The 25,647-nt window shown below is 43.0% G+C and overlaps 1 protein-coding gene and 1 long non-coding RNA gene across 2 annotated transcripts in view; one reads left to right on the top strand and one right to left on the bottom strand.

Moving 5' to 3' along the window:
* Window positions 1-15,556, top strand: part of HIF1A (hypoxia inducible factor 1 subunit alpha) — a 150,592-nt gene extending 135,036 nt beyond the window's left edge. The window contains exons 13-15 of the mRNA XM_029598154.1: window positions 1,465-1,573; window positions 13,710-13,836; window positions 14,233-15,556. Of these exons, the coding sequence (XP_029454014.1) occupies window positions 1,465-1,573; window positions 13,710-13,836; window positions 14,233-14,384 (388 nt within the window). The 3' untranslated portion in view covers window positions 14,385-15,556. The remainder of the gene's footprint in view (window positions 1-1,464; window positions 1,574-13,709; window positions 13,837-14,232) is intronic.
* LOC115089825 lies at window positions 13,568-14,742 on the bottom strand. Its single transcript, XR_003856246.1, has 2 exons — window positions 14,606-14,742; window positions 13,568-13,854 (listed from the first exon to the last, which is right to left on the bottom strand). It is a non-coding gene; the product is annotated as an uncharacterized LOC115089825 (long non-coding RNA).
* Window positions 15,557-25,647: the final 10,091 nt, after the last annotated feature.

The following is a 25,647-nucleotide window of genomic DNA, read 5'->3' as shown; positions in this document are numbered from 1 at the left end:
GGTCTTGTTTTAAATTGTATGTGTTAAGTTGTAAATCACATAGGCATCTGTAACCGATTAACAAATTTAAAAAATAAAACATTAGGTTAGGGCTTCCTAAACCTGTCATGGAGACCCCACAGCCAGTCAGCTTTTCAGGATATCCATAACGAATATGCATGAGACAAATCTGCATATCAGAGACTCAGTATATGCAGATTTCTCATGCATATTCATTGTGGATAGCCTGAAAACCCAACTGGCTGTAAAGTCCCCGGGACAGGTTTGGAAAGCCGTGCCTTAGGTGAATACAGGGCAAAATATTAGTGGCAGGCAAAGCCATTATGGATTTGCCATAACTGTATAAGACAACTGAAAAGCTTGAGAGGAACTCAGCTGCAAGGGGTTGTATGTCACCTCTCCCACACCTGCACATCAGTGGGTTAGTTTCTTTGCAAGCATAACAATTTTCTACCCAGCTAATACTCACCTTAGTGCTAATAATACCACATTCTTGTAAATCATATGAATTCTTGTTAGTTGAGCCCAGAAGGCAGAAGCAAAATGTAATTCTGACTTGTGACTTATTTTAGCATTCTGCTTAAGCATAGCATACTTTAACATTCCTACAGCCTTGGCTTTTTCTAAAAGTCTGATCAGTTCAATCTTATTATGTTAGCTTTCTTTTCTTCACAGAGAACCCCCTCAAAGCACCCTTCCAAGACCTCACCAGAGACATTACTTCCCTTTTTCTACCATGCCTCCTCTTTGCATCAAGTACACTATTACCTTTCCCAGTTGCTTTGTCACACCAACTGGCTATCTTGAAGTTATCAGAGATGACTGTTCTCTTGTATTAGATTTATGTGCTGCATTTCAAAATAGATTACATTTGGGTACTGTAGGTATTTCCATGTCATTGGAGGGCATTTACTAATACTTTTTCCATAGACACAAAATGGGAGAAAACCTTTAGTAAATAACCCTCTAAGATTGTACCTGAGGCAGTGGAGGGTGAAGTGGACTTGCTCAAGGATTTGAGCCCTGCCTTGCCTGGTTTGCAGTGAAGAAACGGAGATCGGTGTATATATAAAATGCCCTTTATTGGGCATTTTATATATACACACCGATCTCCGTTTCTTCACTGCTATACAGCCAACTGGATCGGCTTCAGATTTGTTTTCTGGGTCTTTGCCTGGTTTGCAGCCTGCTGCTCTAACCGCTAGACTGCTACTCCACTTCTTTCTAGGCAAGTAATGTTTCATACAGCATACTTTCTCATTTTCACATGGCTTTGATGGTTACAAGATGAGTCAGCAACTTAGAAAATTAGTATTGCACTTTTTCAGGGTGATAGTTAAATTGACCAATAATTACAAAACTCCTGCAAATGGAGCCCATCTTACTAAGAAATCTGGCCAATTTAATAGGCTTCCAAAAACATTCTTATTGTGGATGTTAAGTTACCTGTTGATGTGGTTACAGAATTCCAGTTATGGAGGAGGAGTTAAATCCAAAGATGTTAGCATTGCATAATGCTCAGAGAAAGCGAAAGATGGAACATGATGGCTCCCTCTTCCAAGCAGTGGGAATTGTAAGTAATTCATTTTAAATATAGTAATTACTATTTCCTTATGTCATGGTGATAGTTTGTCAAGTAGAATTTCATTTAGAAATCAAATAGATATACATAATCTGCCTTGCACAATGTTGCTTAGACAGGCAGATTAGAAATGTATTAAATGCATTAAATGTTTTGACATTCCCTTCTATCATCGTTGGAAGAAGTTGATTAAATTTAGAATTATGTATGTAGTTTGTGACAAACTTTAGTCATTAAGTATTTATACCAGGGTGCAAAACTTCTGTTTGCTAGCTCACTACTGATAACTAAGAATTTTGAGTTGGCAAGTGACTTGCTAGTGCCAGTACAGCACAGCATGCCAAGGTAAACAGCTGGAGGCAGAAGTCCTTCTCTCAAGTACTGCTGCCCCACCTTCTCCCACTGTCTGAAACAAGGGCAGTATCCAGCATTTTCTGAGCCTCATGAGTGTCAGAAATTACTTACATAGAAACATAGAAATGACGGCAGAAAAGCACCAAATAATCCACCCACCCAGTCTGCCCAGCAAGCTTATGACTGTATGTGCTGCATTGTGCAGGTTACCCCCATGCTTATCAGTGTCCTAGACCGTAAAAGTCAGGGCCCTCTGTTGCTGATTGAATCCAATTTATTTTAACCGTTGCCGTGGAAGCGGAGAACAATGTTGGAGCTGCATCAAAAGTATCAGGCTTAGTGATTAAGGGTAGTAAATGCGGCATCAGCAAGTTACCCCCATGTTTTTGTTCCCCAAACTATAAAAGTCGGGGTCCTCGTTGGTTGCTGTCTGAATCCAGTTCCCCCTTTCCCACTGCCATTGAAGCAGAGAGCAGTGAAGTTGCATTAACAGTATCAAGGCTTATTTGGTAAGGGTAGCAACTGCCACACTAGCAAGTTACCCCCAGTTACCCCCCATGCACTCTTTTCTTTATTTTTAACCTCAATGTTTATCTCATGTCCCTTTGAATTGCTTCACTGTTTTCATCTTCACCACTTCTTCCGGAAGGGCATTTCAGGCATTCACTGTCCTTCAATGAAGAAATATTTCCTGACATTGGTTCTGAGTTGTCCTCCCTGGAGTTTCCTTTCAATATCTCTAGTTCTATTGACCTCTTTTCAAAGGGAAAAGTTTGACAATTGTGAATCATTAAAACCTTTCAGATATCTAAACATCTGTATCATATCTCCCCTGCACCTCCTTTCATCCAGGGTGTACATATTCAGATCCTTCAGCCTTAAGTCTTCTAATGCTGACCCCTTGCCATTTTGGTCGCTCTTCTTTTGGACCGTGTCTATCATTTTTGAGATACGGGCACCAGTATTGAATGTAGTACTCCAGATGAGGTCTCACCAAGGATCTGTACAAGAGCATTATCACTTTTTTTTTTTTTTTTTTACTGGTTATTCCTCTCTATGCAGCCCAGCATTCTGCTGGCTTTAGCTATTACCTTGTCATATTGCTTCACCATCTTCAGATCATCAGACACTATCACACCAAGGTCCCTCTCCCACTCCGTGCACATTAGTCTTTCACTGCCCATCACATAAAGCTCTTTCGGATTGCCGCACCCCAGATGCATGATTCTGCACTTCTTGGCATTGAATCCCAGCTGCCAAATCTTTGACCATTCTTCAAACTTTCTTAAATTACTCTTCATTCTCTGCTTCTTCAGGCGTGTCCATTCTGTTGCAGATCTTAGTATCAAGCACAAATAGACAAACTGTACCTTCTATCCCTTTCGCCAGGTCCCTCACAAAGATATTGAACAGAACTGGTTCCAAAACAGATCCCTGTGGCACTCAACACTTAACACCATTCTTTCTTCAGAGAAGGTTCGATTTACCATTACATGCTGTCTCCTGTCAGTCAACCAGTTTTCAATCCATGCTACTACCTTGGCACCCACTCCCAAGCTTCTCATTTTGTTCACGAGTGTCTTATGTGGGACCGACCGTATCAAACGTTTTACTCAAATCACATCAAACGTTCTTCCGTGATCCAATTCTCTAGACACGCAATCAAAAATCATATTTATCTGACAGGATCTTCCCCTGATGAATCCATGCTGCCTCGGGTCGAACAGCCCACTGGATTGTAGATAGTTCATTATCCTTTCCTTCAGCAGAGTCTCCATTAATTTTCCCACCACCAAGGTGAGGCTAACCGGCCTATAGTTTCCAGCCTCTTCTCTGCTCCCACTCTTGTGAAGTGGAACCACCACCACTCTTCTCCAATCTTGCGGTACCACTCTGCTTCAGTGGACCCGCCAGCACATCTCCGAGCTCTCTCAGTATCCTGGGATGTAACACATCCGGCCCCATGGCCTTGCCCACTTTCAGTTTTCCTAGCTCTTCCCATACATTCTCTTCTGTAAAGAGTTTCATTTACTCCGCCCCATCCACAGTCTTGTCAACTAGCAACAGTCCCTCTCCAAGGTCGTCTTTAGTGAATACTTAACGGAAGTATTTGTTTTAATATTTTGGCCATTTCTTCGTCTCTCGCCACACAGTGATCTGTCACCCTTCAATTCTCCAGCCTACATCTGGCAGATTTAAATCTCCAAAAATCAACACTTTTCCCTTCTTTTTCATCTTTTTGGATATCTTTGACCAGATCTTTGTCTAGTTCTTCTATTTGAGTCTGAGGCCTGTAAACCACTCCAGTAAAAATGGATGCACCATCATCTTTTTTATGGCCCATAATGCTTCTTCTCTACCCCACATTACTTGCAGTTCGTTTGCTTGGATATTGTTTTTGACAATCTTTTCTGTCCTTTCTTTCCTTCCCTAAGTTATAGGCTGGTATGGCTGTATCCCAGTCATGAGAATCCGTGAACCACGTCTCCATAACAGCAGCAATGTCCAAGTCTGCCTCCACCATTAGGGTCTGCAAGTCTGGGATTTTATTGTCCAAATTACAAGCATTTGTAGTCATAGCTTTCCAATTTTTCTCCCTTGATTTATTCCTAGTCACCTTTTCTGCTTTTTTGAGCTGATTGATTTTATTTTCTCCTCCCACTTCCTGTATTGCTTGGGAGTGACATACCACTTTCATTGGCCATCTCCTGCCACTCTCATTCTTTAAACTTCTGGTAATATATGTTCTGAATTTCTCACTTAGCATCCTCCTTCCTGCTACAGATAGATATAGGCCATCCTTACTAAATAGCTTTTTACCACTTTCTGTACACCAGGTTTTGAGCCAGGAATTGAAATTATCTATATGGTATAGCTTCTCATGTCCCTTTCCATGAACAGGTAATACTTCCGAAAAGGCAATAGTCTTTGCAGTATGTGTCTAATCTTTCCTAGATTTTGGAAATCTTTCTGTACTTCATGGATCATTTCTAATGAGGCCATTGGTCCCCGGATGGATGATAACACTGATATCAAAGTTCCTACTTTCTTCCTCAATGACTTGGACTATCTGGTTTGCATTTCTACTACTGAGGATCCTGGAAGTCATTTAACTGTTGTCACCATCAAAATGTGCTCTCAAATTGGTTCCTCTAAGTCTCCAAGCAGAAGCAGCCTTCTTTTATGACATTTCATTCTGTTGAAGAGCTGCTGGGTGCATTTGATGACTTTACTTTTAGAAACCACTTCAAAATCTATTGCTAAGGTTTCTTCATTCTCCAATGCAGAAAAAGCATTAAGCAGGGGTAACAGTGGGGAGAATGGGTGTCTTTATCACAGGCCTTATTCTGCCAGAGCCCACTGTTATTCAATTGTTCCTGGATATTTTAATCCTGGATGTCTGACATCTCTGTGGGAGTGGATGTTGATGCACAGGATGCTGCAAAATTGGGGAAGGTGGGTGTCTGTCACATGTCTTGTTCTACCAGAGTCAACTGTAAACCCTTTTCTCCTGGGTTTCTGAAACCTCTGTGGGAGATAGGTGAGAGATACTGGATGGTTAATTTGAAACCTGGACAGTTCCTCCCTTAGATGAATCAACTCCATTTTAATTGCAGACAGCTGAAGGCAAAAGGGACAACCTTTGATTCTCCAAATGAGACATAAACACCACAATTGTTGCATTGAAAGAAAGATATTTTGTTAAATTATCACTAATTCCTTAAAATCATATAGATAAGGTATGGTAAACATTTAGGGTCTAGGAAAGAATAATAGATATTTGAAATAAAAACTAAAAGTATTAATGTTAGCCAGTAAAGATTAATAGGTAGAATATGAGAACCAATTTTTACAAGCAGTGTGACAGTTTTATGTAGAAAGGGGCGTCTCTTACCATTTTACCTTTTCTTGTTGGTAGCACTCACCTGCACAAAATGTGTATAGAGCACCTACATCTGGGTACTTTGATCTGTAATCTTACGTTTTGTTCAGAAATCAAAATTAAACAAATGGTCCAAGCCCACATTAATCTTAATTTTCCTAGTGTGTAGACAGATGGACTCAGGACCAGTGGTTTATGCTCCCCTGCCATCAGATGGAGACAGAGCAAGCTCATGTCACAGTTCCCCTTCCCTCCCCTGCCCCACTCAAAACTCCCTTCCCTCACTCTCCACTCCCCCCCCCGCTCTCTCACTACCCCATCTCACTCACCGCCCCCCGCAAGCTCACTCACCTCCCCCCTCATACTCCCCTCACTCTCACTCCTCCTCATTCTCCTCCCCTCACTCCACCGCCTCCATTTCCCTCCCCTCACTCACCGCCCTTCACTCCACCCTCACCTCTCATTCTCCTCCCCCTCACTCTCCCCCCCATTCTCCCTCTCACTCCCGCAGTCATCCCCACCACTCTCAATCCCCTCCCACTCTCAATCCCCACCCCCTTCCTCTCTCTCTTATGCTTCTCGGGCCGCTCGGAGACGGGATCTCCGGGGATCCCTCCCCAGCGCGCACCTCAGCTGCTCCATGCCACCGCCGCCACATTCCTCCTGATATCGCTGCCGCTGCCGACCCGCTCCTCCCACCTATTGTAGCTCGGCCCACTATATATATAACCCTGCAGTGACCCCAGCCTGCCAGTATTCTCCGTCTCCAGCAGATGGTGGACATGCATCTCCCTATGGGGATTGCTTCAAGCTTTTTGGAAGGAGAAATTTGAAATTCTAAATTAAGGAAAAAAAGCCCTGCTCTCCTGCGGTGATACCTAAAGGTCCCCTCCCATGTTGAGAATTCCTGAGGTGATTTCCATGGATCCTCAGAGGTCTGCCTTGGTCCAGTAGCTGGGTTTCCTGGCATGGACTTAACTGTTAGTTCAGCTGAAAGGCAGCAGGTGCAGGAGGCCAAGTGTTGCAGTGATGGCAGATGCCCTCACCCCGCAGCCAGAGACCATCTCTGTACTCAGCCAGTAAGCGCTGAGCTCAGGTAAGGTAAAAAAAAAAGTTAACCTTTGAATCAGAGACAGAGGGGGTTTCAGGACTTCCTCTGTGCTCTTTCCCACTCTCGTTGGTTAGAGAATTGGGCAGTCTGGCAGGTTGAGTGGCCGCTGGTGGTCTAGACCCTGCACTTGGCTTTTTTTTTCTTGCCCGTCACGTGGCAGGCTGCAGTGGTGTTTTTCCTGTGCTGTCCTCTACTGGCGGTGTGTTTGTGCAGTGCGCGCTCTGTTTTTCGGCGCGCTTTTTACGCACAAACTTTACACCTTACGTGCTTAGCTTGATGCACAAGTTGTGCATGTGCCTTGCCGTACTTTCTTCTAGGCACTTATTTTTTTGTGCGCATTTCCCTTTTCAGTGCGAGTCATTCTGGCGCAAGTTTATCGCTGCGATGGCGCCAGTAAGCAAGAAGCCCAAGTGTCTTCCTATTTGTGTTGCCTGTCATATTAGGCTTCTTAGCCTGACCTGGCTTCTAACCTGTGTCAGCGCTGCTCAGATGCTATGGGAGAGGTGTCTTCCTTAGATTTTGCTAAGCCTGGTTTCTCCCATTCTGATGATGGGTTGGTCATGGACTTGACTGGGGGGACACCAGTTGGTTCTCCCTTGACTGGCTCCCCCACTGGCGAGGGCAGTTCTGTGGGGCCAGCTCCAGTTCCTTCTGGATTTGGTCTGGGCCAGGCTGCTTTTTCTTGAGTGGAATTTGTTTCAATGCTTACAAGCTTTTCTTCAGGCGCAGTCCTTTGCTTCTCCCATTCCTGTCCAGTTGGACCCTCAGCCACAGTCCTATGCTTAAGTGCCAGAGCTTGCTTTAACTCCCTGAGGGGTTCCTGACAGGAATCCAGATGATCCTGATTCCCTGGAAGATAGGGAAATTCCTCCAGGGCTGGAACCATATTGAACTGTGTTGCGGTTCTTTAATAGAAATGAACTGCCGGCCCTGATTTCCCAGACCCTGAAATAGCTGGGTGTCCCTGGTTCTGATGCCATTTCTGAGCCAAGGAAGAATCCCATTTTGGTTTCCTTATGGTAAAGCCTCTTGTTTTTTCCCCTGTGATGGATGCCATTCAGGAATTAATTGATCTGGAATGGGACACCCCAGGGGCAAATTGTAAAGGGGGTCGGAGGTTGAAAGGCCTGTACCCTCTAGATCCGGCTGTGAGAGAATGTTTTCCCAAAGTGGATGCATGGGTATGTGCCATCTCTAAGCGGACTATCCCCATTGAGGGAGAAGTGGCCTTAAAGGATTGAGGCTATCCTTAAGCAAGGCTTTGAGGTGGTGATTAATTTACAAATGTACTCTTGTTGCGCCCTCGTGGCGAGATCTTGTCTGCTTCTCTCTCAGTAGGTTGAGTCTGGAGGGAATTCCAGTGTGATTTTGGAGCTGCTGCTGCCTTTATACCAGATGCAGGCTGTGATTTGGTAAGTACCTCGGCCAGAGGAGTGGCTTTGGTGCTAGTGACTAGACGTCAACTCTGGTTGCGAAATTTTTCAGCTGATGCAGTTTCCAAAGCTAATCTTACCAAGATGCCCTTTAAAGGCTCACTCTTGTTTTGGAGCAAGTTGGAGAAACGGGCCAGTTATGGTTCAAGTCTCTGGTTCCTCGGTTGCCGGAGGATAAGAAGCATTTACAGAGCCCTTTGGTAAGAGGTCATCTCCAGAGTTCCAGGAGGTTTCGTCCTTACAGAGGATCGACCTTTCAGCAGACTCAGCCTTTCGGTAGGTCTCAGTCCTTTTGTCCTCAAGAAAGAAGTGGGCTTGGATGGTGGACCTTCCTGAGCTTTCCAATGAAGGTTTGCTGACCCACCTTCTGGAACAAGATTTTTTTTTTTTGGGGGGGGGGGGGGGGAGCAACATCTCGACTCACCTCTGAAAAAAAAAAATATTGGAGCAGTGGTTCCTGGAGGTGATACAAGAAGGATATGTGCTGGAATTTTGCAATGTTGCTCAGGACATGTTCATGGTGTCCCCTTGCAGAAGAGACGAGCAGTGGAGTTCACACTTCCAAGGCTCCTCAGGCTGAGGGCTGTGGTTCCGTAGCCCACATCTCAAAGTATGGGGTGATATTCCATTTATTTTGTTGTGCCCAAGAAGGAGGGCTCCTTTCATACCATCCTGGATCTCTAGGGACAACTGTCATTTGAAGGTGACTCATTTTCACATGGAAACCTTACGCTCTGTGATGGCGGTGCAATCGGGGAAATTTCTGACCCTTGAATCTGCCAGAGGCTTACCTTCATATTCCCATTTGATTGGAACACAAACGCTTTCTACGCTTTGAGGTGTTGGGGGTGCCATTATCAGTTTCAGGTACTGCCCTTTGGTCTAGCCACTGCTCCCAGAGCATTTTCCAAGGTTACGGTGGTGGTGGTAGTAGCAGCCTTGCAAAAAGAAGGGATCCTAGTGAACCTGTATTTGGATGACTGGCTGATTTGAGCCGTGTCAGGAAGAGAACCATCTGGTGACACACAAGGTGATCTCTCTACTGAAGGAGCTTGGTTGTGTGGTGAACCTTACGAAGAAAGTAACCATATACCTGTATTTGTTTTCTTCAAAATGTATTTATAACAAAATGTTCTTAAAAAGTTAACATATCATATCTATTATATCAAAATACATATCACATAACATTTTTCATATACAGGGAACATCTGACTTCACCTCCAATTATCCACTTCAAAGTGCTTTAACATCTTGTTCTCACCACAGAAATATAATAGTCAAATCACAACTCCTTAAAACATATTTCATTAAATACTATCCCATACCTTAACAAGGCTTCTTTAAATAAACTATCAAATACATTTCAATAGCAATTTATTTGTTATTCAGAAACATACTTCACCTGGTCACATTAAATCATATAATCATACATCACAATTCAAAAAACAATACAAAAAAACACTGATACTGCAACTCACCTCCAATATTATTTTATATTCATTTCGGGCTCACCAACCCTAATTTCCATTCACAAGATCACAATACAATTGCCTCCGCTGTCAATTACTCGAAGCTGAATATAAAATAATATTGGAGGTGAATGGCAATATCAATGGTTTTTTGTATTGTGATGTATGACTGTGATTTAATGTGACCAGGTGAAGTGTGTTTTTGAATAATGAATAAATTGCTATTGAAATGTTTGATAGTTTATTTAATGAAGCCTTGTTAAGGTATGGGATAGTATTTAATGAAATATGTTTTAAGGAGTAGTGATTTGACTATATTATATTTCTGTGGTGAGAACAGGATGTTAAAGCACTTTGAAGTGGATAATTGAGGTGAAGTCGGATGTTCCCTGTATATGAAAAATGAATAGATGACACAAATTGATCCCCTAATGAAACTGCTGGTGAAACAAGAGTCTCTTGTTAGGAATATTTTGAAAAATGAAAGAAGAATAAGGGAATATTTGAGGAAAGGTTTTGAGAAGTGAAAGAAGAAGAATACTAGGGAATACATAAAAGAAATAGGAGGGAGTTAAAATCTTAGATGACAATTGATGATTTTATATGAAAATAAGTTGTGCGATGTGTATTGCAATGTATGAATGTGTAGTATGAATGATATGGTATGTGATATGTATTTTGATATAATAGATGTTACACCTTTTTAAGAACATTTTGTTATAAATAAATTTTGAAGAAAATACATACAGGTATGTGGTTACTTATATGTTTATAATACCTGTGATTAACCCTTATGTGTTTGTATATCGAACTATACCTAGAGTAATCTTCAGCCATCCCAGTCATTGGAGTATCTGGGGGTGCAGTTTGACACGGGGAGAGACAGTTTTTCTACTGGAAGTTTGGATCCAAAAATTGATGTCTGAAGTGCGTCAGTTGGTGAATGCCATATGCCCGAAAGTATGGGCAACCTACAGGCTTGATGGTAGCTACCCTGGAAGTGATGACATGGGCAAGGGAGCATACACATCATCTTCAGCACTCGCTGCTGTCTCATTGGACCGCACAGTTTCAGGACTATGCGGTACGGCTCCACTTGCCAATGGAAATCTGATCCCACCTCTAGTGGTGGTTGCTGGAGGATCATCTGAGAAAGGGAGTTCTCTTGTCTTCTCCCACCTGGTTGGGACTCACGACAGATCCAAGTCTCCACGGTTGGGGGGGCTCACTGTCTGGAGTTAACGGCCCAAGGGTGTTGGAATGCCGAAGAGTCTCACTGGAATATCAATCACCTGAAAGCCCGGGCGTACGGCTGGCATGTTTGCAGTTAGCGTGATGTCAGACAATGCAACGATGGTAGCCTATATCAATCGCCAAGGAGGAACCAAGAGCCAGCAAGTGTTGGGTTCCTCTATTCTACAGTCGCAGGAGAGGTCTGTGGTCCCTGCGAATAGATGCTGTCATACAGGTCTGGCCGGAAGACAGATTGCTTTATGCCTTTCCTCAATGGCCCTTGCTGGGCAGGATAATTCGTAAGATCAAAAGGCCACAGGGGGGAATAGTACTCCTGGTGGCACCGGACTGGCCCAGTCATACAAGGTATGCAGATTTGCGAAGACTCCTGGTGGAGAACCCCTTCGTCTTCCACTGTATGTGGATCTGTTACATCAGGCACCGGATCTTCACGAGGATCCTACTGTTCTGTCTTACGATTTGGCCCTTAAGAGGGCTCGCCTGTTAAAACGTGGTTATTCCTCTACAGTGATTGCCACCTTACTCTACGCTTGCAAGTTCTCTATGTCCTTAGCTTATGTGCGGGTTTGGAGAGTTTTTGAGGCCTGATGTGAGGAGCGGGGTGTTCTTCCTCGTTCAGTTAAGATCCCTCTCATTCTGGATTTTTTGCAGGATGGGTTGAATAAATAAGTTGGCTCTTAATTCCTTGAAGGTGCAGGTTGCGACTCTTACCTATTTCATAGGCCCGGTGAATGGTGTTTCCTAGTCTCATCCTGATATAGCCCATTTTTTTGAAGGGAGTGAAGTATCTTAGGCCTCTTGAGGTTACTGGTTCCATTGTGCAGTCTTAACTTGGTACTGGATTTTTTGGCAGGCCCTATGTTCTGACTGCTGCGTAGCCTTTCCTTGTGGTTGTTGACTTTGAAGTCTGTGTTCCTGGTGACTATATGTTCAGCGTGTTGAATTTTTGAGCTGCAGGCCTTGTCTTGCCGGGAGCCATTCTTTTAGGTGACTCCGAGGGCATTCCAGCTGCATACTGTTCCATCCTTCTTGCCCAAGGTAGTCTTGCATTTTCATTTGAATTGGTCTGTCTCCTTGCCAACCCTGGATAAGGTCATGGATGTGGAGGAATAAGGCCTCTTGCGCTCCTTGGATGTCAAGCAACTTGTGCAGTATCTGGAGGTTTCTGAACCTTTTCGAAAGATGGGTCACCTATTTGTTCTCCATGGCAGGAGTAAGTAGGGTGCTCCGGCTTCATGGGCTACCATAGCTTGTTGGATTAAGGAGGAAGTCATGACCGCGTATGTGGATGCTGAAAAGCCGTTGCCTGCTCAAGTTAGGGCTCATTCCACTAGGGCTCAGGCAGTGTCATGAGCAGAGGTTAGTTTGTTGTCTCCTATCTATCTGCTGAGCTGCGACATGGTCCTCCTTAAACACTTTTTCCAGGCTTTGTCTGGATGTGCAAGCCCGGGAGGATGCAGCCTTTGCATGTGTGGTGTTGACTGGACCTTGGGAAGCCTCCCACCCTGTTGGGGAGTTGCTTTGGTACATCTCACTAGTCTTGAGTCCATCTGACTACACACTAGGAAATGGAGAAATTACTTACCTGATAATTTTGTTTTCCTTAGTGTAGATAGATGGACTCAGCTTCCTGCCCTCTGCTGCCGCATGAGTGTGTCAATAGTCCTCCTGTGAGGATCTTGGTCCCAAGGGATTACTGGTAAGTGTTCATCCAGTCCCTAGCTTGGGATTCTTAGAATATCATATGAGTTCAGTGTTTGAGTACAATTCTGTTTTTAATCATGTTTTTAATTGGTTTTTGCTAGTCTGTCCACAGTTGCTTTTGAAGAGAATACTGGCAGGCTGGGGTCATTGCAGGGTTATATATACTGTCTCTCTCTCTCTGCTGGCAAGGAAGCATAAACCCACTAGTCCTGAGTCCATCTGTCTACACGAAGGAAACAAAATTATCAGGTAAGTAATTTCTCCATTTGTGCAGTTCAGTCAGCTGTTGTGTAGTGAGCTTCCATCCCACCTATTATACAAGAGTCCAGGTGATGAAATACAAGGCCCTATGGTAGCACTTCATATACAAAGAGCATTTTGGAAGGAGAGGCAGGATTATAGCAGTTTTCCTCACAACCAAGTTGAATTGCTGTCCTAAATATAATAGCAGCTCTGAAATTATTTTTAACTTAGGTAATAGTTACCCAACAATGTGTATAAATCCACACAGTTACGGTTGCTCAACCTGAAAATTTTCAAAGTGGATTTATGTGCACAAATTTGCCTTAAATTCTGTCTAAAGTCTGTAGGTAAAATGTACCTGCAGAGTTTAGGCTTTGTGGACTGTTTGAAAATGACCCTTCCAGTATCCTAGTGGGAGAAGTTGACGTGCCCTAAGGCAGTGCTTTGGCCTCTCTAACTCATCCCAGCATTAACTGGCTTCAGTAGTTCTGCATCCTTCAGTGGGGTTTAAGTAAAGCAATAAAAAATAATCTATTTAAAGTGTTTGATTGCCCTGATAAACATTTATTTTCCTTCAGAGGTCCTACCAATGAGATGAAATTCTGAGGTAAATAAATGGCTGACAATCAGCCATCCTAGCAATGCAAGTTAAATAGCAGTCTGTTACTTTTTTTAGGGTTCATTATTCCAGGTGACAAACCATACTGGAAGTGATGACTTGCTCTCTTGGAAACGTGCGAAAAGTTGCAACTCTAGCGGCCAGAATGGAACAGAGCAAAGGGTAGTCATCTTACTGTCAACAGGTTAGTTCTGCTTCATGCCTTGAAAACAAACAAAATACATCATGAATGAAAAGCAAAAATAATTCACTAAAACTTTTACTTTTCAAAAAGTGATATGCTTTGCAGGTTTACATTTAACCCTTGAAATGACATGCTTTAGTAGTATGTGAAAGCAGTTTTGAAGCAGAAAAATACAATGTTTTCAGTATTCACTTTTGTGCCCAAAGGGTCAGCAGAAATGTACAGCAGTCCAGTGCATGGGCATTGTAATGGATCCCTAAACTGATTTACAAACATGCTGGAGTTGCACCTCACTGGTTTTCCAGCAGTAATGGAGCTCTCTTGCCTGGACTTCCCAAATTAATAATAGAACAGACCTTTTGTACATTTACTGATTTGTTTTTTTTCACTCTTCAGATATGGCATGCAAGCTGCTAGGGCAGTCATTGGACTCGAGCAGTCTGCCAGAACTGACCAATTATGACTGTGAAGTGAATGCTCCTGTGCAAGGCAGCAGAAAGCTTCTGCAGGGAGAAGACTTACTTCGAGCTCTGGATCAAGTTAACTGATAGCTCACAATATTTCTTCAGCCTTTGGACACTGGTGACTCATCACCCAAAGCAGTCTATTTATATTTTCTAGAGTTGATTTTAGAAGCCTGGCTACAATATTGCACTACTTCAGTTAGTTGACTTTCTACCCCCTTTCTACTTCCCCCTTACACCTTTTTTTAATAGTGCGTTTTCAGTATCGCCCGGTATATAACTGAAAATTCATGACATTTTTATACCTTTGCAAAAGCAGATTTAAAATATGCATCTGTGTGTTATATTCTTTTATAGGCAGATAACACAGCCATGCCATTCATGGTCTTCATCCTAGGCAGCTGGAAGACTTGTGATGGGTTACTCAGTTATACCCTGAAACAGAAGTATTGAATTTTTTGTTTACTTTACATAAGAACAGTGCTTTGACAGTAGTGCAGTGTAGCCACAGTCGCACAATATATATTTTCTTAAAAGAAATACCAGCAGTTACTCATGCAATATATTCTGCATTTATATGACTAGTTTTTGAAACAATTTTTTTCCCTTCAGTTCTTGCTTATAAAATCATGTTACGTCTGACGTGTCATTGTATTTTAAGCTGTTCCTTAAAATGCTGTATGGTGGATTTAGATCTAATGAACCCAGCTTTTTACAATTGGTAATTGTAAAGATGGATTTTAACTGGAAGGACATGCAGCATTTATTAGGATAAATTCTCTTAATTGAAAAAGAGATCAACCTTTCTAAAGCATTTAGTTATTTTGCCAGTTCAGAAAACCCTTTGCTGTACTAGTGGAAGTTCCCGCTAATATTGTGTAACTGATATTAAGTATAAATGTGCCGCTTACCCTGTGTGGTATAGGTGAGATTTCCAGCAGACTAAAAGATTATGCGTTCTTAGCAAAATTGCATAGTACATTGAGTTGCTTGGTATTTGATGTTTGGTTTTATGCACTTTGTTATTAACATCTATTTTTCAAATAGACACCAATAACTAGAATATTTTTAGAATCCCTTTTATTTGGGAATGTCATCACAATAAGTATCTGCTGTCTTTTTGTAATTGTACCGTATGAATTGTGCAAATCTTTTCCATTTACTTTTTTTTGTTGTTTTTTTTTTAACTTTGTTGTTTGCTCTTAACACTAACTGTATTGTTTTATTACATCAATAAATATGATCCGTGGACCAGGCTATATGTACTGGTAACTTTCTCGGAAGGTCTAAGTGTGCATGATCTAAGGTGCAGTTAATGATTGACTTACAGTTACTGTTATACTGTGTTGAACATTTTAATATAATTCTTGAGGATAGACCTGATTAAGGATTTCATAGCATTTGGTGCCTACTGGAAAATACTTAAGCCCTATTTGTTTCTCAGTGCCACCTGCTCTAAGGTTTTTATTTTAAATAAAACATCTTAAATGAAATCATATTTGTATTTGTTAATCCCCATAAATCTATAGGTTGGTATAGTATAGTACAAATCATTTAGAAAAAAATTGTTCCTTTTTTTTTTTTCATGTGCAACCATCTTATCAGGGCAGGATATTTTGGTTAAAAAAAATAGGGGAGGGAGGGGGGGGGTGCTACAATAAAGTTATGCAACTTTTATCTAAAAAGGTGTAAAAAGAATGCTAGGATAAATGCTAAACCTGAATCAAAAGGGCAAAATAGTGCTCTTTGAATAATAAGACTAAATTTTGTTTAAATTGTGTGTATTCATTCAGTGGGAAATATTGTGGGCAGTTGTAACACAAGCTGAAAATATAATGCCAATATCCTCAGTTTTCTAGTGTCTCCTACAAGCTCTGACTGATGAACACAGCAATATAAACATTTTTCCTCTGGGATCTGTAGTGACATGGGTTCATTCTGATTAACTTCGATTTAATCTAAGCTCTTATTCAAGTTTGAAAGCAGTTCTAGAGAATTACAGACCAGCCTGACGCACACTGTACACCTCTCCGCCTTACGTCACTGCTGCCAATGCCAACCACAGAAATAGCTTTTAATCAATTAATCAAACTTTATTTAAAAATTCTGTATATTTGGGAGAACCTTTAGGTCATAACCTTTTTTTATTAAAGATTTTTATTGAAGTTTAATAATTACACAGCTATTATATTTAGTTCAATATGAGACAGTAAAATGTAATGATTGACATTGTTAACTTTCCAGACAACTGTAACCCCCATCCTCACCACCTGATTCTATTATAAGTTTAAGGCATGACACTGTATATTAACATGTTAACCTACCTATTTCCATTCGCTATCTGCTGAACTGCAATACCCCTCAAAAGCAAAACCAATCAGTTGTGTGTTTCAATAGATTATGGAAAAAAGGAGTGGAAAACATAACCTGGGTCATCCTATTGCTTCATAAAAAGGTTCCCAGATCCTCTGAAAGGTCTGTCTACTATCCTTCCTGGAGGATGTTATGGCTGCCATCCTGTGATTGTAGCGTGTACCCTTTGCAAGAGGATGGAAACAGCAGAGCCAGTTGCAGCACAGACCTTCTGGTCCCCAGCCCCTGTAAGCAGCAAAACACAGAGCCTGTTGGACTTTGTGTGAGACAAGGTACCACATGGCCTTTAATTTTATATACTTCACACAAAGGAAAGATTTATTTATCCCAGGACAAGCAGGATGCTAGTCCTCACATATGGGTGACATCAGTAATGGAGCCCTATGTACGGAAAACTTCTGTAAAAGTTTCTATGAAACTTTTGACTGGCACCAGTGTGCCTACTGAGCATGCCCAGCATGCTATGATATTCCCTGCCACAGGGGTCTCCCTTTAGTCTTCTTTTTTCCGCGAAGCAGTTAGCCTCGCGGTTATTGGGAGTCCTGTGGGATTCTCCACAATTTTCCTCACGGAAAACTTTCAAAAAAAACTTCAACCGCAAAGGGTCTCCCTTAGTTTAGTCATCGCGGTGAGTTTTTACCGTTCTCGCGGTTCCGTTCCGTTTTTTGGTTAAAAACATTTTTACCTGAGTCTTAGGCCGTCGACGGCTGTCCGGCCACAAAATGGCTACAGGTTTTAAAAAATGCCCAAAATGCGCGAGAAATATGTCTATCACAGACCCACACCAGGACTGTGTACTTTGCCTTGGTGAGGGTCATGAGGTGAAAAATTGTCCCTTATGCGCTACGATGACCTCGAAAGGTCGACGTCTACGGCTGGACAAAATGGAGCAGCTATTCAAGATTCAACTAGTTACTGCTCCATCTACTTCCAAACAATCGTCTCCGGCTGGATCGATTAGAAAAGTAGTATTGAAAAAACGTCACTCAGGTGAGTCGGGAGACGCTCCATTTTCCTCCCCCTCACCATCGTCCAAGGCCTCAACATCGGGCAGTGAGAAAGCCCGCGAAAAAGACAAACATCACCATCGGCATCGTAGGCCGCATACGGCATCACCTACCCCGATAGCCGGTGAGCCATCGACAGATGACGGGGCACCGTCCAAGAAACCCCGGCTCAAAGGTAAGGCTTCCGAGCCATCGACAAGGCGATCCTCGCCGATTCCGGCGGAAGGAACCGTACCTCCTCAGGGCTCTGAGGTTGTACTGATGTCGCCACCACCGCCTCCCCCCATGGGTGCTCTGTTCACACCATCCATGCGGGCGGAACTTGACGTTTATATACGCCAAGCGGTTCAGGATGCCTTTGTGGAAGCGATGCCACGACCGACTACTCCTCTCCTGCCATCGACACCGGCCTTCATACCATCGCCGATTCCATCGCCAGTACACGCGATGCCGATGCCGAGGAAATCACAATCAACGATGCCGTCGGTTCCAGGACTGGTACCATCCAGGGCGCAACCAGCGGTACCTTTGATGTCGATGCCCCAGATTCCATCGATGCCAATGCGGCCATCGACCTCGATGGCACAGCCGGTACCATCTCATGATACGTCCATTTTTCAACCTCTGATGGAAAAATTGGACTCACTTATATACGCTCTTTCCTCTGCACCTCAACATCCAGGTTCTGATCTCCATCAGGAACCGTTACCAGGCCCCTCAGGTGTCATACCACCCATCAGGCCACAAACACCACTCTCTGACACTCCTTTTAAGCCTTCTAGGCCTATAGAACATCCTCTGGACTCTAGTGACTCAGAATATTCATCAGGGGAAGATATCCTCTCTGAGCCCTCACCACCAGAGGATAGAAGAAAATCACCACCGGAGGATCTTTCCTTCTCGAATTTTATAAAGGAAATGTCTGAAACAATTCCCTTCTCCCTCCTTTCAGAGATAGACAGCAGACAAAAAACTTTGGAAGTTCTCCAATTCGTAGATCCTCCTAAGGAAATTCTTGCCATTCCAGTCCATGAGGTCCTACAAGAATTGATGTACAGAATGTGGGAGCACCCTGGGTCTGTGGCAGCGGTCAATAAGCGTGCTGATGCCACTTGTCTGGTACAGCCCATCCCAGGGTTTCAAAAAACACAATTACCGCATCAATCAGTGGTGGTCGAGTCGGCCCAAAAGAAGGCCAAGAGGTTAAAACAGCATGCCTCTACACCTCCTGGTAAGGATAACCGGTTCCTGGACAATCTAGGAAGAAAAATATTCCAAGCTGCCATGCTGGTATCTAGAATAAATTCTTACCAGCTCTTTATGAATCAGTACCAGCGAGACCTGTGGAAACAGGTAGAAACACTGTCACACCAGTTACCTGACCAGTTTCAGGACGGATTACTAAAACTCGTGCACAAAGGCCTGGAGGCGGGTAAACACGAGGTTCGAGCAACATATGATTCCTTTGAAACAGCCTCCCGACTGTCAGCGTCAGGAATCACAGCCAGAAGATGGGCCTGGTTGAAATCATCGGAGCTGAGACCAGAGGTACAAGAGCGCTTGGCAGACTTGCCTTGCCTTGGAGAAAACCTCTTTGGGGATAAAGTTAAAGAGGCGGTGGCGACAATTAAGGATCACACTGAGACCCTTAAACAACTATCTCAGCTGCCGCAAGAAGTACACCAACCTTCTAGGAGGCTTCCAAGAAGAGAACCAAGGAAACCATATTACCGCCCTCGGCGGTATTATCCCCCAGCAGCCAGACCCAGACAGCAAAGGCCTACTCAAAGGTCACAACCTCGCCAGAGACCTGCCAGACCTCAACAGCCTCCACCTGCAGCGTCCACGTCTGGATTTTGAAATCCAACCAGAGAGCATGAGTCATTCCAAAAATCCTTGCCCACAATTACCTGTCGGAGGCCGAATTTCTCATTTCCATCAAAATTGGAACTCCATCACGACAGATCAATGGGTACTCTCAATTGTATCTCAAGGGTACCACTTGGATTTCCTCACTGTACCAAACGACAATCCTCCTATCCCATCTTGGACAGTGTCTTATCATTACACAATTCTACAAGTAGAATTATCCACCCTACTGACTGCCAAGGCCATAGAAAAAGTTCCCAGGCCTCAGTGGGGCAGAGGATTCTACTCCCGATATTTCCTCATTCCAAAGAAAACCGGGGGCCTACGCCCAATCCTAGATCTCAGAAATCTCAACAAATTTCTAAAGAAAGAAAAATTCAGGATGGTGTCATTAGGCACCATGCTACCTCTTCTTCAAAAAGGAGATTGGCTCTGCTCTCTGGATCTTCAAGACGCTTATGCTCACATTCCCATTTTTCCTCCTCATCGACAGTACCTGCGATTTCTGGTGGAAGGTCAGCACTTCCAATATCGAGTACTGCCTTTCGGCCTAGCCTCAGCACCTCGAGTGTTCACAAAGTGTCTTGCAGTAGCGGTGGCACATCTTCACAAGCAAAGAGTACATGTGTTTCCCTACTTGGACGATTGGCTAATCAGAAGTCAAACACAAAACGGTGCTCTCACTTCTCTCCATCTCACAATGCAGTTACTTCACTCCTTGGGGTTTCTCATCAACTACGAGAAATCCCATCTCACACCATCTCACCAGTTACAGTTCATAGGTGCAGATCTCAATACTATCACAGCAAAAGCTTTTCTTCCAAGAGACCGTGCTCAGGCACTCGTCCTCTTAGCACAATCAGTTCGCAATCAATCTCGAGTTACAGCTCATCAGTGCCTCACCCTACTCGGACACATGGCCTCAACAGTTCATGTAACTCCCATGGCCAGACTGACCATGCGCCTACCGCAATGGACACTCAAATCTCAATGGATTCAAGCCATTCAACCATTGTCCACTCCCATTCGTATCACACCAGATCTAAGATCATCTCTTCTCTGGTGGACATCCGTAATCAACTTGCTCAAAGGCCTGCCTTTTCAGCAACCAGTTCCACAAGTGACTTTAACAACAGATGCATCCACCTTAGGGTGGGGTGCGCACATTGCTCACTTAAAGACGCAAGGCACGTGGACAAAACAAGAAGCCTCTTTTCAAATAAACTTCCTGGAGCTTCGAGCTATACGCTATGCTCTACATGCGTTCAAGGACTGCCTTTCACACAAGACTGTTCTGATCCAAACGGACAACACAGTAGCCATGTGGTACATCAACAAGCAGGGTGGTACGGGCTCGTACCTCCTTTGCCAGGAAGCAGCTCAAATATGGGACTGGGCCCTAGCACACTCAATTCTACTACGGGCCACCTACCTAGCAGGCATCCACAACACAGTAGCGGATCGCCTCAGCCGCCACTTTCAACCACACGAGTGGTCCCTCGACCCAGCGATAGCAACCAAGATATTTCAACGCTGGGGTCAACCAACAATAGATCTCTTTGCGTCACCTCTGAACTACAAAGTGAACAATTACTGCTCTTTCCTCTTCCGGCAGAACAACTTACCAAAGGACGCGTTTGCTCGCCATTGGAACTCAGGCCTGTTATACGCGTATCCACCAATACCGCTCATAACCAAAACATTAGTAAAGCTACAACAGGACAAGGGGTCCATGATACTCATAGCCCCATATTGGCCTCGACAAGTATGGTTCCCCACACTGCTAGATCTCTCAGTCAGGGATCCCATTCGCCTGGGAGTAGCTCCCAATCTCATAACTCAGGAACAGGGTCAGTTGCGCCATCCCAACCTTCAATCCCTGTCCCTGACAGCATGGATGTTGAAATCTTGATCTTACAACCATTCAACCTTTCAACTAATATATCTCAGGTACTAATAGCTGCACGTAAACCTTCCACTAGAAAGAATTATTCCTACAAATGGAAAAGGTTTACTTTATGGTGCACTCAGAAAGATTTAGATCCTTTCACTTGCCCCACTACCACGCTACTAGATTACCTTTACCATCTCTCAGACTCTGGTCTTAAGACGTCATCTGTAAGGGTACACTTAAGTGCAATCTCAGCTTATCATAACAAGCTAGGTGATGCGCCTCTCTCCACACAGCCTCTCGTCAGTAAATTCATGAGAGGCCTAACTCACATTAAACCTCCAATTCATTCCCCAAGCATTCAATGGGACCTAAACGTAGTATTAACTAGGCTCATGCGTTCCCCATTTGAACCCATAAATACCTGTGACCTTAAGTACCTAACTTGGAAAACGGTCTTTCTTATAGCCATTACATCAGCTAGAAGGGTCAGTGAATTACAAGCACTAGTCACATACGAACCTTTTACAAAGTTCCTACATGACAGGGTAGTCCTCCGGACACATCCAAAGTTCCTTCCTAAGGTTGTCACGGAATTTCATTTGAACCAATCCATAGTTTTACCAACATTCTTTCCTAGGCCTCATTCCCATCAAGGTGAACGAGCCTTACACACTTTGGACTGTAAGCGTGCGTTATCCTTCTATTTAAACCGCACTACAGCCCAAAGAAAATCCAGTCAGCTGTTTGTATCCTATGATCCAAACAAACCAGGTAAAGCAGTGGGTAAGCATACTCTGTCAAACTGGCTTGCAGATTGCATTCAATTTTGTTATGGAAAAGCAGGCCTTACTCTTCAAGGGCGAGTAAAAGCACATTCAGTCAGAGCAATGTCAACCTCAGTAGCACACCTTCGCTCTGTACCTATTCTGGACATTTGTAAAGCAGCAACCTGGAGTTCTCTTCACACTTTTGCAGCTCACTACTGTCTAGACAAAGAAGGAAGACAAGATTCAGCCTATGGACAATCTGTCTTAAAGAACTTGTTTCCAGTATAATCCCAACTCCTTCTACGTCCAACCTGCTGTGATCTTCGGCTGATTCATTCCATCAACAATACTTCACTGTTGCTACATGACAAATTGACTCAGCCTCTAGCTTGCTAATCACCCATATGTGAGGACTAGCATCCTGCTTGTCCTGGGATAAAGCAAAATTGCTTACCTTGTAATAGGTGTTATCCCAGGACAGCAGGATGTAGTCCTCACGAAACCCACCCGCCACCCCGCGGAGTTGGGTCCGATACGTTTTATTATTTTATTTTTGGCTAACGCTATTGCTACAAACCAAGACTAAAGGGAGACCCCTGTGGCAGGGAATATCATAGCATGCTGGGCATGCTCAGTAGGCACACTGGTGCCAGTCAAAAGTTTCATAGAAACTTTTACAGAAGTTTTCCGTACATAGGGCTCCATTACTGATGTCACCCATATGTGAGGACTACATCCTGCTGTCCTGGGATAACACCTATTACAAGGTAAGCAATTTTGCTTTCCTTTCACAACTGAACAGTTTATTAATACAATGTCCCCCACATTCTCATTCACACTCACACACCTTTCATACTATTTTCTTAAAACCCACAAATACAAATGCCCAACATTATAGGATCCTATTTGTTTCACCCACCTTGGGCTTCCTCAGGGGTTATAACAAAATGTTTTCATTATCCTTGATAATTCTTATATGCTGATTCTCCCATTGGTTTCTTCTCTTGTATTCTTTAACCTGCCATAATGTTCTTCACATATTATTGCTTCTGGATACTATAGTGTTGTGTATTCTTCAAAAAGCCTTAACTTTAATGACAAGGGTACACGCTACAAAGAGGAAAGCCAACAGTCGCTCAGCAGCGCATGGTTCGGAGAGAATTATCTTCAAAGGATACTAATAATGCATTAGAATTAGGGCATCCCGACATTGAGGTTCCAATAATTAGAAAAATAGTCCAAGTGCCTGTAACTAAAAACTGAGCTAAAAAATTCTAACTTATCCCTATCAATTAAAAAGCAGAATGAAAATACAAACAAAAAACACTTTGAAATGTTTGTATGCTAATGCCAGAAGTCTAAGAAGTAAGATGGGAGAATTAGAATGTATGGCAGAGAATGATGACATAGACTTAATTGGCATCTCAGAGACATGGTGGAAAGAGGATAACAATGGGACAGTGCTATACCGGGGTACAAATTATATCGCAATGACAGAGGAGCACCCAGGAGGAGGTGTGGTGCTTTATGTCCAGGATGGCATAGAGTCCAACAGGATAAACATCCTGCATGAGACTAAATACAAAATTGAATCTTTATGGGTCGAAATCCTTTGTATGTCGGGGAAGACTATAGTGATAGGGGTATACTACCGTCCACCTGGTCAAGATGGTGAGACTGACAGTGAAATGCTAAGAGAAATTAGGGAAGCTAACCAAATTGGTAGTGCGGTAATAATGGGAGACTTCAATTACCCCAATATTGACTGGGTAAACGTATCATCGGGACACGCTAGAGAGAGAACATTCCTGGATGGAATAAATGATAGCTTTATGGCGCAATTGGTTCAGGAACCAACGAGAGAGGGAGCAATTTCTCAGAGGAGCACAGGACTTGGTGAGAGAGGTAACGGTGGTGGGGCCGCTTGGCAATAGTGATCATAATATGATCAAATTTGATTTAATGACTGGAAGAGGAACAGTGTGCAAATCCAAGGCTCTCGTGCTAAACTTTCAAAAGGGAAACTTTGATAAAATGAGAAAAATTGTTAGAAAAAAACTGAAAGGAGCAGCTACAAAAGTAAAAAAATTTCCAAGAGGTGTGGTCATTGTTAAAAAAAAAAAAACCATCCTAGAAGCACAGTCCAGATGTATTCCACACATTAAGAAAGGTGGAAAGAAGGCAAAACGATTACTGGCATGGTTAAAAGGGGAGAGGAAAGAAGCTATTTTAGCCAAAAGATCTTCATTCAAAAATTGGAAGAAGGATCCAACAGAAGAAAATAGGATAAAGCATAAATGTTGGCAAGTTAAATGTAAGACATTGATAAGACAGGCTAAGAGAGAATTTGAAAAGAAGTTGGCTGTAGAGGCAAAAACTCACAGTAAAAACCTTTTTAAATATATCCGAAGCAGAAAGCCTGTGAGGGAGTCAGTTGGACCGTTAGATGATCGAGGGGTTAAAGGGGCACTTAGAGAAGATAAGGCCATCGTGGAAAGATTAAATGATTTCTTTGCTTCGCTGTTTACTGAAGAGGATGTTGGGGAGGTACCCGTAATGGAGAAGGTTTTCATGGGTAATGATTCAGATGGACTGAATCAAATCACGGTGAACCTAGAAGATGTGGTAGGCCTGATTGACAAACTGAAGAGTAGTAAATCACCCGGACCGGATGGTATACACCCCAGAGTTCTGAAGGAACTAAAAATTGAAATTTCAGACCTATTAGTAAAAATTTGTAACTTATCATTAAAATCATCCATTGTACCTGAAGACTGGAGGATAGCAAATGTAACCACAATATTTAAAAAGGGCTCCAGGGGCGATCCGGGAAACTACAGACCGGTTAGCCTGACTTCAGTGCCAGGAAAAATAGTGGAAAGTGTTCTAAACATCAAAATCACAGAACATATAGAAAGACATGGTTTAATGGAACAAAGTCAGCATGGCTTTACCCAGGGCAAGTCTTGCCTCACAAATCTGCTTCACATTTTTGAAGGAGTTAATAGACATGTGGATAAAGGTGAACCGGTAGATGTAGTATACTTGGATTTTCAGAAGGCGTTTGACAAAGTTCCTCATGAGAGGCTTCTAGGAAAAGTAAAAAGTCATGGGATAGGTGGCGATGTCCTTTCATGGATTGCAAACTGGCTAAAAGACAGGAAACAGAGAGTAGGATTAAATGAACAATTTTCTCAGTGGAAGGGAGTGGACAGTGGAGTGCCTCAGATCTGTATTGGGACCCTTACTTTTCAATATATTTATAAATGATCTGGAAAGAAATACGAGTGAGAGAATCAAATTTGCAGATGACACAAAATTGTTCAGAGTAGTTAAATCACAAGCAGATTGTGATAAATTGCAGGAAGACCTTGTGAGACTGGGAAAATTGGGCATCCAAATGGCAGATGAAATTTAATGTGGATAAGTGCAAGGTG

Source organism: Rhinatrema bivittatum, chromosome 4 (assembly GCF_901001135.1).
Source record: "Rhinatrema bivittatum chromosome 4, aRhiBiv1.1, whole genome shotgun sequence".
NCBI classification, from domain to species: Eukaryota; Metazoa; Chordata; class Amphibia; order Gymnophiona; family Rhinatrematidae; genus Rhinatrema; species Rhinatrema bivittatum.
The sequence above is the reverse complement of the archived record's forward strand: the minus strand, read 5'-3'. Positions and strand labels throughout refer to the sequence as shown.